General features: G+C 49.3%; 1 protein-coding gene across 3 annotated transcripts; it reads right to left on the bottom strand.

Moving 5' to 3' along the window:
- Nucleotides 1-484: 484 nt before the first annotated feature.
- Nucleotides 485-16,642, bottom strand: S100a3 (S100 calcium binding protein A3). 3 transcript variants are annotated; one of them, XM_052179908.1, is made up of 5 exons: nucleotides 16,500-16,641; nucleotides 14,027-14,371; nucleotides 3,538-3,925; nucleotides 1,419-1,564; nucleotides 485-1,005 (listed from the first exon to the last, which is right to left on the bottom strand). In XM_052179908.1, exons 4-5 carry the CDS (start codon nucleotides 1,557-1,559, stop codon nucleotides 841-843), a joined length of 306 nt encoding a protein of 101 aa, XP_052035868.1. In that variant the 5' UTR covers nucleotides 1,560-1,564; nucleotides 3,538-3,925; nucleotides 14,027-14,371; nucleotides 16,500-16,641; the 3' UTR covers nucleotides 485-840. The 3 variants fall into 3 exon arrangements, with proteins under 3 accessions (XP_052035868.1, XP_052035866.1, XP_052035869.1); XM_052179906.1 differs by lacking the exon at nucleotides 3,538-3,925 and having other exon boundaries at nucleotides 16,500-16,642; XM_052179909.1 differs by lacking the exon at nucleotides 14,027-14,371.
- Nucleotides 16,643-17,155: the final 513 nt, after the last annotated feature.

A 17,155-nucleotide genomic window follows, 5' to 3' on the forward strand; every position in this document is an offset into this window, starting at 1 on the left:
AGGGTATTGGGGATGGCAGGAGCATCTGGGGTCGAATACCCAGCTTGGAGAAGAGAATTAAAGAGGAAATCGGTAAAATGGGGAGTCAGGATTAATCTCTAAGGATAGGGTACAAATGCAGGGATTGAGTGAAGGTCAGGTGGGGGTTGGTTCTGGGCTCCCATAACCACACCCTCCTTGTCGCATCTGGTCACACATACTGAGCACCTCCCAAGGAGCCTCTTGTCTTCCTAGAAAGTCCAAGATAAGGACTTCTACCTCAAGACAGGGGACAAAGAGATAGAGACAGAGACCCTCCAGCCTCGTCTGATGGGATCTTGTGTTGCCCCCACCCTTGTGAAACGTGTGCATTTCTACAGGGTCTGACACTGCTTTGGTGGCCCGTGCCTTTAGTGGTAAGCGTCCTTCCTCCAGTGGTGAGCATAAAGGAACAAGGACTCGGTCCCAAGGCCCAGCGTGTCCCATCAGAAAAAACAAAGTAAGCCAAGATGACATTTCTTTATTGGGAGTTGAGGAGGCCCCTGCCACAGTGGTCCCAACTGTGTGTGCATGGCAGAGCTTCGAAGGTGAGAGCAGAGATGTTCTTCCCTTCCAAGAAGAGAAGGAGCAAAGGCTGGCTACTGTTCCACCCCTCGCTAGCTAGACATCCCTAAGAAAGCCTCTCAAGCCCGTGGGTAGCTGGGTGAGCTCTTCAAAGACTTGGCAAGTCTGGATTGAAAGGGGCACCACAGAGAGAGTAGGAAGGGTGTGGCTACACACCCAGGACCACCTCAAGGACAAAGATGGAACACTGGAGCAGACCCTGCCCTTCTGGGATAGCATTCGCCTTTGGATCAGAGGCTACTGGGGGCAAGGGGGCTCAGGGGGGCACTCCTTGAAGTACTCATGGCAGTAGAGACAGAGGCTGGCAAGTGAGCGCACATACTCCCCAAAGTCGACCTCGCAGTCCTTGTTAGTATCCAGGACGCTCATGAATTTATTGTAGTCACACTCCCGGAACTCAGTCTGTGGAGGGATGAGAAGGGAGGGTCAGGAAACCAGGATAAGGTGCCAAAGCAGCTTCCCACACCACTTCCCTCCGACGGTTAGGCTGCCCCCATCCCAAACCAAAATGCTCATGGGGCCAAGCTCATCTGGTAAGACACCCAGTTCAATCCCCCTCTGCCCCCTTCCCAGCTCACTTGCTGAGCATCTTGACAGCAGCCTGGCTGTGAAGATCCCTGCTGTCCATGGGACAGCGACAGTAACTGTCATCCTACTTACACTCTATTCCCCTGGGGCTCAGGAGGCCATGTCAGCTCACTCCTTATATCCCTCCTCCCCACAGTCCAGCTCCTCCCTCTTGCTGCCCTATGCTGGTGCTCAGCCCATGGCCACCCTTTGCAGAGTCCAAGTGGGGAAAGGTGTGAGGTGCTCACCGGGGTCCAGGTGGGCAGCTCCTTCTGCAACAGCTCCTTGAGCTCCGACTGGCAGATCTTGTATTTATCCCCACAGCGCCCTGCATACTCCTGGAAGGTGCACACAATGGCAGCTACTGCCTGCTCCAGGGGCCGGGTCATCCTCACTGCCACAAAACAAGGGTATGGCTCACAAAGAGATCCAGGAGAGAAGTGACTCTCCTCTTCCTCGTAGTTTCCCAGGAACTAATTCCAAACCCACACTAACGTGCCCCTGCCTCTGAGCAGCCCTCCTTGACTACACACACAATTCACCTCCCATGGTGCCTGTTGTGATTTTTCTAGACAGAAGTTTCAGTTCCCTGACATCGCCGTAGTAAATTCCTCAGGATCAGAATCTCCACTGACTTCACCCCCAACTAGGAGCCTCCCTCAGGACTCTGATCCCCTCCCCATCCTTTCTCATCGCAACACCTGGAAATTCTCAGTCTCCTGTTGGGCACCATTCCATGTGATGCTGCCCCCATCCTAGAAAGCCTCTGCCTTTGGGGGACCCGGAGCCCCATCCTGTAAGAGTTCGCTCAGGAAGCCCTGCCCAGGGCGGGCTTCTTTGTCCAAATCCTGGTGAGGCTAATGCCAGGGGCAGTGGTGAGGCCTGATAGGATGCCTCCACCTCACCGTGCCTCCTGCCCTGAACTCAAAGAAGCTGCAGTTGGGGACCCTCATTCTCTTGTGCACTCTGAAGCTCTGAGGGTGGACTGTTTCTCTCTGGGTCTCGGTTGTCTTATCTGTAAAGTGGGACAATCTAGCCTCACTGGCCTAGTCAGAAACATGGACCAGGTGCAGAGTCTACCAGGTCTTAGATCTACTCATCTATGACCTACCCCATCCTTTAGCCATCCTCCCTCCCCTGGGGGACCTCAGAAGGCTTTGAGAAGAGTCCCCCACTGGGATGGAAGGGAAACACCTCCTAGAATCCCTTCCCTTGCCCACATCTATTGTCCCCTTTCATTGCTCATGCGGCCTGGGCAAACCCTGGGCTGGCAGGAAGGCAATGGAGTTGTTTCCATGTGAGTCCAATGACTCACTCCTGACTCCCTCGGGGAACTGAAGTCCTGCAACACAGGGCAGCCAGAGCCAAGGTTCTCCCTGGTGAGTTCCCTCTGCCGGGAGCAAATGGCCAGCAAGACTGTATGTAGCTGGCAAGGAAATAGGGGAATGGGGCTGAAGTGGCCAGGACTACTGGGGTCTGACTCTCTGTGACAGCCCTGCACTGGAGCAAGCATCCACGTTCCCAGTAGAGGAAAGCACCACGATCCTTGGAGAGGAAAAACGCCATGAGCGAGCGATCCCAGGAGCTCGATCCCAGGAGCCCGGCTCCTCAGAGGCCTTCTGATTCCTCCCAGCCTGCCTGGCGCCACTTCACTTGCTATTTCAGAAGCACAGGGCTTGAAGACTCACTCACAAGAATCCTCTCTTCTCCTGCAGCCCAGGCCTGTCCCAACCCGTCCCCAGGAGGGAAGCAGAGTCAGGAGCTCACTAGGGGTTGCTCCAGAAGCATAGCTGGCCACTGTGCCCGCATCAGTACAAGATCGTGACTGGGCACACTCCCCAAAACTAACTTCCTGACAGCTCCTTGGTGTACGAGGAAACCTTGGAGTCCTCATCACCTGCTAACATCACCTTTCTGCTCCCATATCCAGACCCCGCATCCAGGAACCTGCTGAGGGCTTTCCGAGCTGCTCCAACCCCGAGCCCAAGGCAGTTCCCAGGCCGCCATACTCACCACTGCTGCTGTAGCTTCAGCTGTAGAAGCCTACCGACTGGCTGTCCCTATTTGTAGCCTCTCAGGAGATGAAGGGAGCAATTATAAGGACCCAAGTAGGTCAACGCTGAGGCTGCCCCCAGGGTCCCCTGCCTCCTTCCCTCAGCAGCCTCTATTACAGGCCCACCGCCCACCTAGCAACGCACACATCAAAGACCCAGTCAGAGTCTCAGGCACCACTCCCCACTCCTTCCCCCTCTGCCCTTCCCCAAAGCTGGAACTGCTAACAGCTTCCTGCTTCACCTTCCAGCCACTTGTAGCCCTCTGCTGAGCTCTTTATTGTAAAAAGGCCGGGACTACAAAATGGGAACACACCTTGAACGCTCTTAGGGTGTACCTCCAGAGAGAGTCTGTGCAGGGGAGACCTTATTTACAGGTGAGAAGTCTGAGGCCATGGGCATCCTCTCTGCCCAGCCTCCAGATCACGGAGTGTCGAGTGTGGTGGCCTTTGGCTGCGAATTGCTTATCTCGCTGGAGGGAATCGTCAGGAGGTATTTTGAAGCCTAGAAATTAGGGTGTTCCTCCTGGGGAGCCACGAGCTGTCAGGCTTGCACGTTCTTGCCTCTCTACGCCAAGTGATAATGGACCAATTTGGGCCACAGATTCATGAGAGTGTTGGCATGTCCCCAAGCTCCCGAACTCACGAGGAAGCTGGTTTCCGGTCCACCACTCTGTTCTGCGCCGGGCGGCTTTCCAGGTAGTCCTGGGGCAGAGCATTCATTTTAGCTTAAGCACATTACCCCTTGGGGTTCCAGCATCGAGTCTCTCCTCATCTCCTCTGTGAGCCCTGGGCTTCAGCTTGTGTCTTTCCCCCCCAAAAATCATCAAACCTCAAATCTGAGCGTGGGCGTGGCTGGAGCCCTCAGGGTGCCTGCCCTGCACACAGCTTTACAAGGTTTTTAAAATAAGTTTCTATTTGTTTGGTTTCTTGTTCTTTTAAATTTTTGATTTTGTTTTGAAAGATTGTAATTTAGTTTTGCTATTATGTCTGTATGTGATGTCTGTGAGTGCTGTCTGTATTCCTGCAGCTGCGCACAAAGGCCACAGACGTTGAGTCCTCACAGAGCTGGGGTTACAGGTAGTTGTAAGGGCCCTAATGTGGGTGCTGGGAACCAAATCCGGGTCCTCTGCAAGAACAGCAGAGGGCCATCTCTCCAACAACAATGAAACTTGTTTTGTTGTTGAGACAGAGTCTCTACATAGCCCTGGCTATCCTGGAACTCACTTATGTAGACCAGGCTGGCCTTAAACTGCCTTTGCCTCCCAAGTGCTGAGATCAAAAGTGCGCACCACCATGTCTGGTTTGGGATTTTCTTAATACCTGTTGTTCTTTGATATTTGAACTAGAGCACTTTAATTCTGCTTAGCATTGTCAGCCATTCTTTTTCCCCTGCTGTTCTTAGTTGGCACAGGAAGAGGCATGGAAATGCCCTCCTGCTGCTTCTCTGTTCTCTCCCAGCCCTAAGTTACACAAGAAAGAAAACCCAACACCCGGAAGAATACAGGAAGGAGAAGAGAAACATGGCCTCCTGGCCAGTGATGAAACCGCATGCCTACACAGGCATTCTGGAAGCCCTTGACCTCAGCCTGGGCCCGGTACCCAGGTTTGTCTGGAATACTATCTCCTCTTAGAGATTGCCAGTCTGTGGATGAGGGGGGTGGGCAAAGGAGGCAGAAGGAAGGAAGAGTTGTGATTAACTCTGTTTTATTGGCAAGGAGTTATGAGCAGTCTGAAACAGAGAACAGAGATGGTCACACAGCCTCAGAAGGAGGGGCCAGAGTGGACCAGCAATTAATTTGCTTCTAGGTCAATGACTTGTTCTCACCTGTGGTGAGCCTCTGCTACCAGCTACCTTAAGCATGTCATCTCTGCTCTCACAACCTGATTTTCCTCATTGTTGGAAATAAAATTAGTAACCATCTCATAAGGCTGTTGTGGAGTTCAGTTAGCGTATGCAAGGCTCATGGAATAAACATTGCTAAAACACAGTGAGGGTTTGGGAAATGTTAACTCTGAGAGGTGATGACTTATCTAGTTACTAGTTATATGACAAGATCATATAACTAGTGAGTGGCAGGCTCGCTATTCACGGTTTATATAAGTAATCAGAGGCGCTGATCCTGGGCATGGGGGTATAGCGTAAACAAAACAGACACAGTCCCTCTCAAGGGAGATGACAATCTAGTGGGAGAAACAGACAATAACAAACCAATGTTTAATAGGCTGGGAGAGCCCAGCAGCCTGGCTCCTGAGCCCACTTTCTTATCCTTCATGGTTCTGGACACAGCCACAGCCCCCGGGGAACAGAGCTTCTCTGTCCACCGAGAGAAAGCTGGGAGAGGCCTAGAGACATGTCTGGTGGAGACACAGGGTTGGAGGATGCACGTGGAAAGAATGCTTAATTGGGCCTTCACTCAGAACTCCACCCCACCTCCGCACCTGACTTCAACATGTCTGCACTCTACCTTGTTAGAGACTTAATTTCCTGTCTCCAAGATTCCTACCCTAAGAATCCTAAGTATTGCCTTATGTAGTGGAACACGTCTTTCATCCCAGCACTTGAAAGGCAGAGGCAAGCAGATCTTGGAGAGTTCAAGCCCAGCCTAGTCCACATGGCAAGTTTCCAGTCAGTAAGAGCTACGTAGTATGACCTTCTCTCAAAAAATTTTTTCAAATACCTTTTATTACTAGTTATTGTGTTAGTGTGAGTGTTCTGGACTCTGAGTTCAACTTAATACGAATTCCCTGGATTGCTGGCGGGAAGGGAGTTAGAACCAGTCTTTCCTCACCAGGTCGTCTTGCCCACTTCTGCCTCCATAAAGATGACCCTAAACTCTCTTCCCTTGTACCCACCCCCCCCCAAAAAAAAAAAACAAATAAAACTTAAAGTGTCTGGAATCTTCCTGCTCTGTTGAACTTTTCCAGACTCTGCCCTGAACCCTTTTCCTGCAGTGGCCCCAATGCACAGCAGTGGACCCCAGTTCCAAGGCCTGGACTAGAGCTATCTTCCCTCCTTCTTGCTCTTTCCTGTGCACATGCTCCATCCCCACCCTTAGGCTGAGCCCAGGACCGTGGCTTCTCACCTTGCATAACTCCCTGAGGACAGGAGAACTGACCGTTGAAAAATGTGCTGTTGCTGGAGACTGAAAAGCTTTGCCTCTAAAGGATCAGCAAAAGGGTGTACAGAGGGCGAGCACAGATGCTAGCCGATCTGGCAGGATTTCTTACAAGCTGAAACTCTGACTCTCCTCACTATCGCCACCATCGCCTAAGATCCCTGGAAAACACATCACCCTTCTAAAGGCCAGTGTCTGCTATTGCACTTCAGGGGGGAAAATAAGATAGGGTGTCCCAGGAATCTGGACACGCTATTCACTTCTGGCAAAAGGTCCTGAGCCTATGTCCAGAGTAACCCTCCCCCCATGTCCAATAGCCCTTTGAGGCTAAATGAACTTAATCGAAACGATAGGCATCCTCCCTAATCTTCTGAGCCACATATGGAGGACATTTGGGAAGGGGTATCTGATGACTGGGGCCAGTGAGGAAGCTAGAACCAAAGCTGAAGCTATAGAACTGGAGCTGGGAGAGGGAGGAGAAATCTAAACCAAGAGCCAGCAGAGGTTAGACCTTGGTTGCCTTGACAACCAAGCCAACGGCTGGCTGTGTCCATTGCCCAGATGAGAACAGTGAGTTGGTAGAGAGATGAAGTGGCCCACATGGGAGCTGTAGGGTACCCGTTCACTCCATCGTCTCAGAACCCATAACTGAGTGTCATGTGGGTTATGATAACGGAACTCAGTTCCTCTGCACACCCAGTACATGCTCTTAAGTGTGGAGCCGTCCAATTCTGGCTTTGCTGGCTCTGAGTTGACTTTGAACATCAGTAGCTATGGAGGTGATGAACTGAGCAGGTCCTGTACCAGTGCGACTGATGTTTGGTTTAAAATGATAGACGCCACAGAGGGTACTTTTCAAGACTTACTTGAAAGCCACTCTACTGTAGGCACTGACCCTCCGGCCCACAGAAGAGTCTCGTGGATAACTAGAACAAGATGAGACTGAGCTTGGCACTGTGTGCCTGTCCTCTTAGAACTAGGTAGGCTGAGGCAGGCTGATTGCTGAATGTTTGAGCACAACCTAGGTTTCGAAGCAATACCTTGGGATCTTAGCAATAACTAAGGGTGAAAATGCTAAGGACTTCCACCATTTGTGCTTGTCTCCTTTGCTACCTTAGCCTTTGGGTCAGATTCTGCTGAACTCTGCACAGAGTCATGTTAGTCATTTAATAAATGTTTGTCTGGGGCTCCTAGTGCAAGACCAGCTTACCCTAACCTCTGTCCTCCCCCCTTCAAGGTTAAAGACACCAAGATAAGAGTAACTCAGATAGTTTCAAGATTCACAGTCACATCACCACCTTGTGACCTCACTCATACCAACTACATTTCTCTATGTCCTGTTCCAGATCACAGAAAAGGCACAGTCCATCCCTAGTCCAGGGCTGAGCCATTCAATAAAATGCTGATATGACGGCAACCAACAAATTGGGAAAAGATCTTCACCAATCCTACATCAGATAGAGGGCTAATATCCAATATATATAAAGAACTCAAGAAGTTAGACTCCAGAAAACCGAACAACCCTATTAAAAAATGGGGTACAGAGTTAAACAAAGAATTCTCACCTGAAGAACTTCGGATGGCGGAGAAGCATCTTAAAAAATGCTCCACTTCATTAGTCATTAGGGAAATGCAAATCAAAACAACCCTAAGATTTCATCTTACACCAGTCAGAATGGCTAAGATTAAAAATTCAGGAGACAGCAGGTGTTGGAGAGGGTGCGGAGAAAGAGGAACACTCCTCCACTGCTGGTGGGGTTGCAAATTGGTACAACCACTCTGGAAAGCAGTCTGGCGGTTCCTCCGAAAACTGGGCACCTCACTTCCAGAAGATCCTGCTATACCACTCCTGGGCATATACCCAGAGGATTCCCCACCATGTAATAAGGATACATGTTCTACTATGTTCATAGCAGCCCTATTTATAATTGCCAGATGCTGGAAAGAACCCAGGTATCCCTCAACAGAAGAGTGGATACAAAAAATGTGGTATATCTACACAATGGAGTACTATTCAGCCATTAGAAACAATGAATTCATGAAATTCTTAGGCAAATGGATGGAGCTAGAGAACATCATACTAAGTGAGGTAACCCAGACTCAAAAGGTGAATCATGGTATGCACTCACTAATAAGTGGTTATTAACCTAGAAAACTGGAATACCCAAAACATAATCCACACATCAAATGAGATACAAGAAGAAAGCAGGAGTGGTCCCTGGTTCTGGAAAGACTCAGTGAAACAGTATTTGGCAAAACCAGAACGGGGAACTGGGAAGGGGTGGGAGGGAGGACAGGGGAAGAGAAGGGGGCTTACGGGACTTTCGGGGAGTGGGGGGGGCTAGAAAAGGGGAAATCATTTGAAATGTAAATAAATTATATCAAATAAAAAAAAAATGCTGATATGACAGGAGACCAGGTTATTGTGTTTCTTGTCCCAGCAGCAATTCCAGGACTAGGGGAGATCTGGCCACAGATACTTGACAAGCAGAGTGATGGCCAGACCCTCCTCTGCCTCAGCACAGAGAATAGGGAAAGTCCTTAGTCAGGATTCAACAGTCTGATATCAGTTAGTCTGACAAATACCAAAAAGAAGGAATAGCCACTTTGGAACTTCTCCAAGTGGGGGAAATCTCAGAGGCAGCAAGGTAAGTCTGGTCCGGCTAGCCCAACCTACTGTCCAACTCCAAAACTAAGAAGCCCCGCACTTATGGAGCACCAAAAGAAATCAGAGGCCACAGAGTCAACCACCTGCAAGGGGGTCTCATCTCCCTATGATTCAGGAGGATGGGCCAGGTACCTCTGAACCCTGTTCAGCCAGGTCCCCTCCAAGTCACAGGAAGATGGTTTCTAGAGATGGTTGCAGAAAGAGGAACAAGGCCCAGCCCACCACCCCAGTATCCCAAAGGGATGGGGAGTTTCCTTATAGATGAAGATCACGCCCTGACACTAGCCCTTATTTTATGTCTCTCAGCTTCTGTTTCCTCATCTGCAAAGTGCAGGTTCAGAGAGGATTAAAGGGCCAGTGCTTTAATATCTTGAGCACCTGGTCAGAAGCAGGGCTTACAAATGGCTAAAGCTCAAAGCTAAAGCCCTCAACTTTCCCATCTGTAAAAAAGTCTAATGATAGCCCCTTCGGGGTTACCATGAAGCTAAAATGACAGTGTGCTGATCACGAGCTGGGAGAACTTCCCCCAGAATGTTAATTACTGGCATCATGATTCACTGGCCTATACTTACCAGGTCCCTCTCCAACAGTGTTAAGAAGGTGGGCTTCCAGACACTCTGAAGCTAATAGAAAAGAAACTGGGGAAGACCCTTGAGGACATGGGCACAGGGGGAAAGTTTCTGAACAGATCACCAATAGCGTATGCTCTAAGATCAAGAATTGACAAATGGGACCTCATAAAATTACAAAGTTTCTGTAAGGCAAAGGACACCATCAAAAGGACAAATCGGCAACCAACAAATTGGGAAAAGATCTTCACCAACCCTACATCAGATAGAGGGCTAATATCCAATATATATAAAGAACTCAAGAAGTTAGACTCCAGAAAACCAAATAACCCTATTAAAAAATGGGGTACAGAGTTAAACAAAGATTTTTCACCTGAAGAACTTTGGATGGCGGAGAAGCATCTTAAAAATGCTCAACTTCATTAGTCATTAGGGAAATGCAAATCAAAACAACCCTGATATTTCACCTTACACCAGTCAGAATGGCTAAGATTAAAAATTCAGGAGACAGCAGATGTTGGCGAGGATGTGGAGAAAGAGGAACACTCCTCCACTGCTGGTGGGGTTGCAAATTGGTACAACCACTCTGGAAATCAGTCTGGCAGTTCCTCAGAAAACTGGGCACCTCACTTCCAGAAGATCCTGCTATACCACTCCTGGGCATATACCCAGAGGATTCCCCAGCATGTAATAAGGATACATGCTCCACTATGTTCATAGCAACCCTATTTATAATTGCCAGATGCTGGAAAGAACCCAGGTATCCCTCAACAGAAGAATGGATGCAAAATGTGGTATATATATACAATGGAGTACTATTCAGCCATTAGAAACAATGAATTCAAGAAATTATTAGGCAAATGGATGGAGCTGGAGAACATTATACTAAGTGAGGTAACCCAGTCTCAAAAGATCAATCATGGTATGCACTCACTAATAAGTGGATATTAACCTAGAAAACTGGAATACCCAAGACATAATCCACACATCAAATGAGGTACAAGAAGAACGGAAGAGTGGCCCCTGGTTATGGAAAGACTCAGTGTAGCAGTATAGGACAAAACCAGAACAGAGAAGTAGGAAGGGGTGGGTGGGAGAACAGGGGAAGGGAAGGGGGCTTATGGGACTTTCGGGGAGTGGGGGGCCAGAAAAGGGGAAATCATTTGAAATGTAAATAAAAAATATATTGAATAAAAAAAAAACAAAAAAAAATCACCAGAAGACAGTCTTCTGGGCAGGTTTTTCAGAGAGTTCTAGACTGAGTTAACTGAGACAGAAAGACCCACCCTAACTATGAGCAGCAGTATCTTACAGCCTAAGGTCCAGGAACGAAGAAGAAGTTGGCAAACTGAAGAACAGCATCTACTGCTCCTCATTTATTAACTTTATTCAATACCTTGTATTCATGACTCTTTACCACTCCCACCCAGATAGAAAAAGTACCTTCAAACTGTGAACACAAATAAACTCTTTGTTTCCTCACAGGTATCTGGTTACAGAAATAAGAAAAGTAATTAATACACTGAACCCTTCACAAGATTAAATAAAACTTCCCAGTCAATTATTAGAAGAAGAAGAAGAAGAAGAAGAAGAAGAAGAAGAAGAAGAAGAAGAAGAAGAAGAAGAAGAAGAAGAAGAAGAAGGTGGGCTTCTCTCTTTTTATTACCATGAAAAGAAACTATTTGTCCCAGAGGCCTGCCTGGCCTTATTGCCCAGCCCTACACAGGCAAGGAAGACAGAGCACTGAGAGCAAGCGGCTGTCACATGGCCTCTCAGCGGCTCCTTCCTCCTTCGCAGAGCTCTGCCTGATCTACTCTACAAATGACCCACACAGACATCAGAGCTTCCTGGGAGGAAGCTTGGGCTTCTCTTAGCTTCTGACATGCCTTAGAGCAAGTACTACAAGAAGCTAAACTGGAAGCTGAAACAGTCTAAAGATGTATTTCAGAATCCCCAGAGCATCATTTCTGCTCTATTTTACTGATCTCACAAATCATTAAGGTTGTCTCAGAAGCAGGAAGAACCTGCATAAAGGATTTGTCTTCTAATCTCTGCAAGTACACCTTAGCGTATGCTCATGCTCAAGCATGCTTGTGGGCAGACAGACAGACAGACAGACAGTCACATGCACACACACACACATATTTGGAGTTGGGTCCAGGCCACATCTGAAATCCAGCACCCTTTTATTATTTTGTTCTTTAAGTATAGTGTCAAGGTGCCATGTTCTGGGATTGTATCCTCCCTTCTCTGTGAAGTTAGAATTAGGGGGAGGGATCCCTAAAATGATTGCGGTTGTAGGTGGTTTGTGTCTTTATGTGTGCTGCCCCTGCCCTGGCCCCCACCCCCACACTCCCCCCACCTCCTGCCTCTGCCTCCTGAGTGCTGGGATAAAGGTTTCCCCACCTTGCCATCAAACTTCCTTTTTTTGTTGTTTTGTTTTGTTTTGAGACAGGGTTCCTCTGTGTAACAGCCCTAGCTGTTCTATGTATACCAGGCTGTATACCACCAGGTTGGCCTCTGGAACTCACAGCTATCTACCTGCTTCTGCCACCCTTGTGCTGGAATTAAAAGTCTGCACTGCCACATCCAGCTCCCAATCTTCCTTTTTAAAATACCTTTCTTAACAAAATAAAATGTTACCAGCCTACCTCAATTCCCAAAATTTCATTTGTGTGAAATCCCAAAGAGTAGAACCTTTGGCCTCAGGAAAGTCGGGGTACAGAAGGTGTTAGAAACCAAGGACCCCTCTGCTCCCCGGCCTTTAACTGATCCAACCAAGGTACAAGGCATTACTGACCCATTACAATACTCTCCACAAGAAAAAGTTTATTTAGTACAAATTTTAAAAGACATAAAAGACATAGAGTTGTATCAACCAAGAGATCCTTGGCAGGGAGTGGTGTGCTCTGCTTCAGGACTGGTCTGGGGACCCCTGGAGGAAGTTATTAAACAAGATAGCACGCAGTCTGCCAGAACCAGAGCATACTCCCGAAGCCCACCTGCTGGTCACTATTCTTATAGAGGTCACCCATCACCTTCTTCACCTTCTATCACCTAACGTTATCCTGAAGGTGACAGGGACAGGAGTTATCACCAAGCCGGCCCCTGCCCAACCCACCTCCAACACCTTCCCTGCCATCAGCATCCAGTTTTCACTCCCAAGGTGGGCAGCCAAGTTCACTGTGGGCAGGAAACCCTTGTGAGGTACCGAGAAGGCCAGTAAGGAAGGACAGATAGACTTATGATGTGTCTCCAGTATGCCTACTGGAGTAGGGGCGGGGGATGGTCCTGGGTATTCCCCAGAGTATGAAGAAACCAATCTTTGCTTGATCCCAACTTCATCTTGATAATGAGAAAATCAGAGCTAACTGCCCCACACACATCAGCAGGATGAATTCAAAGTAGACAAACTTTTTAATACCAGCCAAATCAATGAAAAAGAGTTAGCCCAAAATGAGGAAAAGTAAAAAGGCAAGACCTGCCTCATGCATTAAGCTCTGAGACCTAACTCTACGATTACCTATTAGTCTGTACAGGGTAGGAGACAAATTGAGAGGTAACAGCACCTCTCTGGAAAATGTGCCAGGGTGCCTGTTTTGTCTAGAATCCATTTTCTCTATATACCTTTTTGGCTTGGCATATAAATGTACAAAATAAAAAGAAATTAATGCCACTAATAATGTCCTTGTGTGGCCCATGGCCAGCTGCTACTCTTCTCTGAGTTTGAGAACATTCAACTAGTCAGTTACAGGATTAGACAGCTGGACTCTGGAGCTCCGGAGAGCACTGTGCTCCACAATGCTGAAGGGAACAGCCACTAACAGACCTAACTGGCCCCCCAGGGACTGTGAAGTGGAAGCTGATGGGGAATCCTCAGCCCCACCCTGGCACTGGCACTGGTACTGGCACCAGCAGGCACCTTGAGAATGAAAGCAGGAACAGACTCACCCCATCCCAGGCTCCCCTCCTGGCCTGCCTCACTACCCCCAGTAGCCCAGCAACTCCTTAAGCAAAAGCTTCATCTCCCCTTTGAGTTTAAGCCTCTTGCCCTCTTGACTGGTGTGCTTGTGGAAGGTGTAGACCATCACATCCACAACCTGTCCCAGGTCACTAGACATCTTGGGTCTAGAGACACAAAAGAACACTCACCAAGGCACTTGGGACCTCAAGTCTGGTCTCCAAAGCCTGCTTCTGCTTCACCAAGCCCCTCCAGGACCAGCAAGTCACACCCTGCCTGCATTCTACACTAGAAGTATGGAGGTCTAAGGACGAGGGCCCACACTGTAATCAGATGTTAAACTTTCCTGTGCTGTGAGAGTCACCTAGAGCAGAACCTTGTGACCTAAGGACATATCTGTGAAGGTAGATCTCCCTGTTTGAGTGTCTACTGGAAGATGAGGAGGTGGGGAGGGTTGCAGGGTGTCTAGAGTCTCAATGTGACACCTACCTGTGCCAGGAATGCAGAGCACAGATGTGACCATGGGCTCCCAGAATCACCTGGCAGTAGCCCTGGGAACAGCTCGGAGTACAAGGCTCCAAGAGGGGCCAAACCTTTCACAAACTCTTGTCTACTGAGGTCAGAGTCTCTGCCTGCCACGTAAAGGGGAGCTCCCTTGAGCAGGAATGTTTCCTTCTTCACACCAGGGACTCTCACAGAGTGACAGATGTGCCTCCTGCCAGGCCGATGAGCGAAGCTGTGCTGCACAGTGCTGGCTCTCTGTAGTCAGGGCACAGGCAGGATGGAAGTGACTCAACATCCTCTTCAACAGAAAGGACTCCGTTGGTGTCAGAACTAAAGAAATTAAACGGTCAGTGTCTTGGGATCAGGCTAGAAGCTGAAGAGATAAGGTCAGAGGTCACCTCTTCAAAATTCCTCCAAGAATATTGAGTGGGTTCCAGGGTAAGGCCAGAGGAGCCAGTGTTGGAGGCAGGAAAGCCTCCAGCCTGCCCTGCCAGCACTGCTCTGCCAGCCCCACCCTCATCTACTTAGAAAAGCACAGGAAGTAGCCTTGGGCATGGCTCTGCCTCTACACACAGGACTAGGGACCCGGGCAGGACTAAACACTGAGACCCTGTCTCTCTGCCTTCTTAGTCCTAAAAGAATCCAAGACTTTGCAAAAGCAAAAACAACTCAATACTGACTGTGACATGTCACTGTACAACCCAGTGTGACCCTGACCTCATGACTTTACTGCATCAGTCTCCTGAGTGTGGGATTACAGACAGGCTCCATTGCATCTGCCTCAAATTGGGGATTCTTATAAAGGCACCGCTCACATATCCGCAACCTATTCCTAGGCCTAACCCGCCAAAAGTTTCCCTAAATGGTCATGTCTAAACTGAGAGACACAGAGACCTCAGACACAGAGACCAGAGAACAGGCAGTAGAGTAAGCCCCTAAGCCCTCAAAGGAGAATGTGGGAAAGGCCCTTCCGTCTGAATCTTCACTGAGAGGATCCCTTCAAGTGAGAGATCCCACCAGCAAGTCAGAGAAAAGCTGCAAGGACCAGGGTCCAGATGGACAAAGATAGAAAGCCAAGTCCTCTACAGGACAGAGGTACTTGCCAGATCAGGTAGCAGAGAGACCTAGGAGATAGTAAAATGGTCAAGACGCCCGGGGTAGAGACTGGCTTATATGCCAGCCCAACTGACCTCCAGCTTGTCATTCTGGGGAAACAGAACTTGTCCTAAGCTGTTCTTGGTAAAATTTGGCCTCCTCCCGCTCCATATAGTCCCTCCCAGATAGCACTGGTCTCAGCACCAGCTGGAGGAACCTCCAGCCCCATCCAAGGGCATACCTGATATCATCTAGGCCCCAGCAGAAAACAGAGGTGTGGTGGGGAAGGGGGGATGTACTGGCTGGTTTTGTGTATCAACTTGACACAAACGGGAGTTATCACAGAAAAAGGAGCCTCCCTTGAGGAAATGCCTCCATGAGATCCAGCTGTAAGGCATTTTCTCAATTAGTGATCAAGGTGGGAGGGCCCATTGTGGGTGGTGCCATCCCTGGGCTGGTATTCTTGGGTTCTATAAGAAAGCAAGCTGAGCAAGCCAGGGGAAGCAAGCCAGTAAGCAGCACCCTCCATGGCCTCTGCAACAGCTCCTGCCTCCCAGTTCCTGCCCTGTGAGTTCCTATACAGACTGGTGATGAACAGCAATGTGGAAGTGTAAGCTGTTTTGTGCAGGAATACGAACCCTGACAAAGATAAGGAACCTGGTCAGGGATGAGAGGAGACAGCTCTTCTTCTGGGGCCTAGACACTCATTCCAAGCCTGGTTCTCATGTTATGCCTCTGAGTCACAGCTCCTTCCTTTGTCAGAGAATGCAGTGACACAGAGTGGGTGGGAACTTCACAGTCCATGCTCACTCTCGTGTGTGTGTGTGTGTGTGTGTGTGTGTATCTGTGTGTGTGTGTATGTGTCTGTGTGTGTGTCTGTATCTGAGTGTCTGTCTGTGTGTCTGTGTGTGCATCTGTGTGTGTATGTGTCTGTGTGTGTGTCTGTGTGTGTGTGTGTGTGTGTGTGAAAGAGAGACTGAAAGAGAGAGAGGGGCAGTCCTAGCTACCCTGAGAAAACTGGGGTCCAACAATGCACCTGGGGGACATCCAGAAAAGGATCCAGAAAGAAATTTTTTCTTATTGTTTTGTTTTGTTGTAAATGCCTGGCACCAGAACACCTCTTAAAGAGTTAGTGAGGTGACTGTCTGGTTAAAACTGCTTCAAAAGGAATCATGAAGATTGCTCTGCACCAGACACAGTTGCAGTAAGCAACAGTCTGTGCCGAATGCAGGAGAGTACTAAAGAGAAATAAAGACAGACATGAACACCCTCTCCTTCATTCTACACTGCAGTGTGTGAAGAGTGCCCTATCCAGGCTGAAAACAGGGGCCTGGAGCAGCCACGCCCTCCCTCAGGCCCTCACCAGTCCCCAGAGCGTCTTCTCCATGGAGAAAAACAAACAGTGTCCTTCAGCTGGGCCCAAGGGAGGGGTCTTCAAGGAGGAGCTGTCTTCAAGGAGGAGCTGTCTTCAAGACCTCCGACTCCACACTGCCCCCTTCTGCTCCTCACCCCATCCCCAGCCGGCCACCACCCTTCCTGTGGCCCCAGCTCTCTTCCCCCTCCAGACACCAAGCCGCTTCTCTCAGCCCCCCCAGGGCGGGGTGACTCACCCATGGTTCCAAGCCCAGATACCCAGGTGGTGACTCAGCGGCACACCCTGTTCCCCAGGGCCAGAGCAGCAGCCGGAAACCCCAACCCACAAGCACCAGAGAGGAGCCCCTCACCAGGCAGCACCCAGGGAGGTGCCCGTGTTGACAGCACTAAAATCTGAGAGGCAGCAGAATCAGACCCCAGGGTCTTTGCCTAGGGCTCAGTATGGCAACCAGCCTGCTCAGCACCCATAACGTGGGTCTTGGGTCCTCCAGTGTCCTCTTCTAAACCTCTGCAAAACCACTCAGTGTCCCCCTCCTCCCTGGAGCCCGTGAGCTCCTCACCACGCTTCTCTTCCCATCACAGCCCACTTTAGGTAAAACTCAACAGAAACTCTCCTCCCTGAGGAAGGGCCCATGGGGAAGAGAG

This window comes from Apodemus sylvaticus, chromosome 4, assembly GCF_947179515.1.
Source record: "Apodemus sylvaticus chromosome 4, mApoSyl1.1, whole genome shotgun sequence".
Taxonomy (NCBI): Eukaryota; Metazoa; Chordata; class Mammalia; order Rodentia; family Muridae; genus Apodemus; species Apodemus sylvaticus.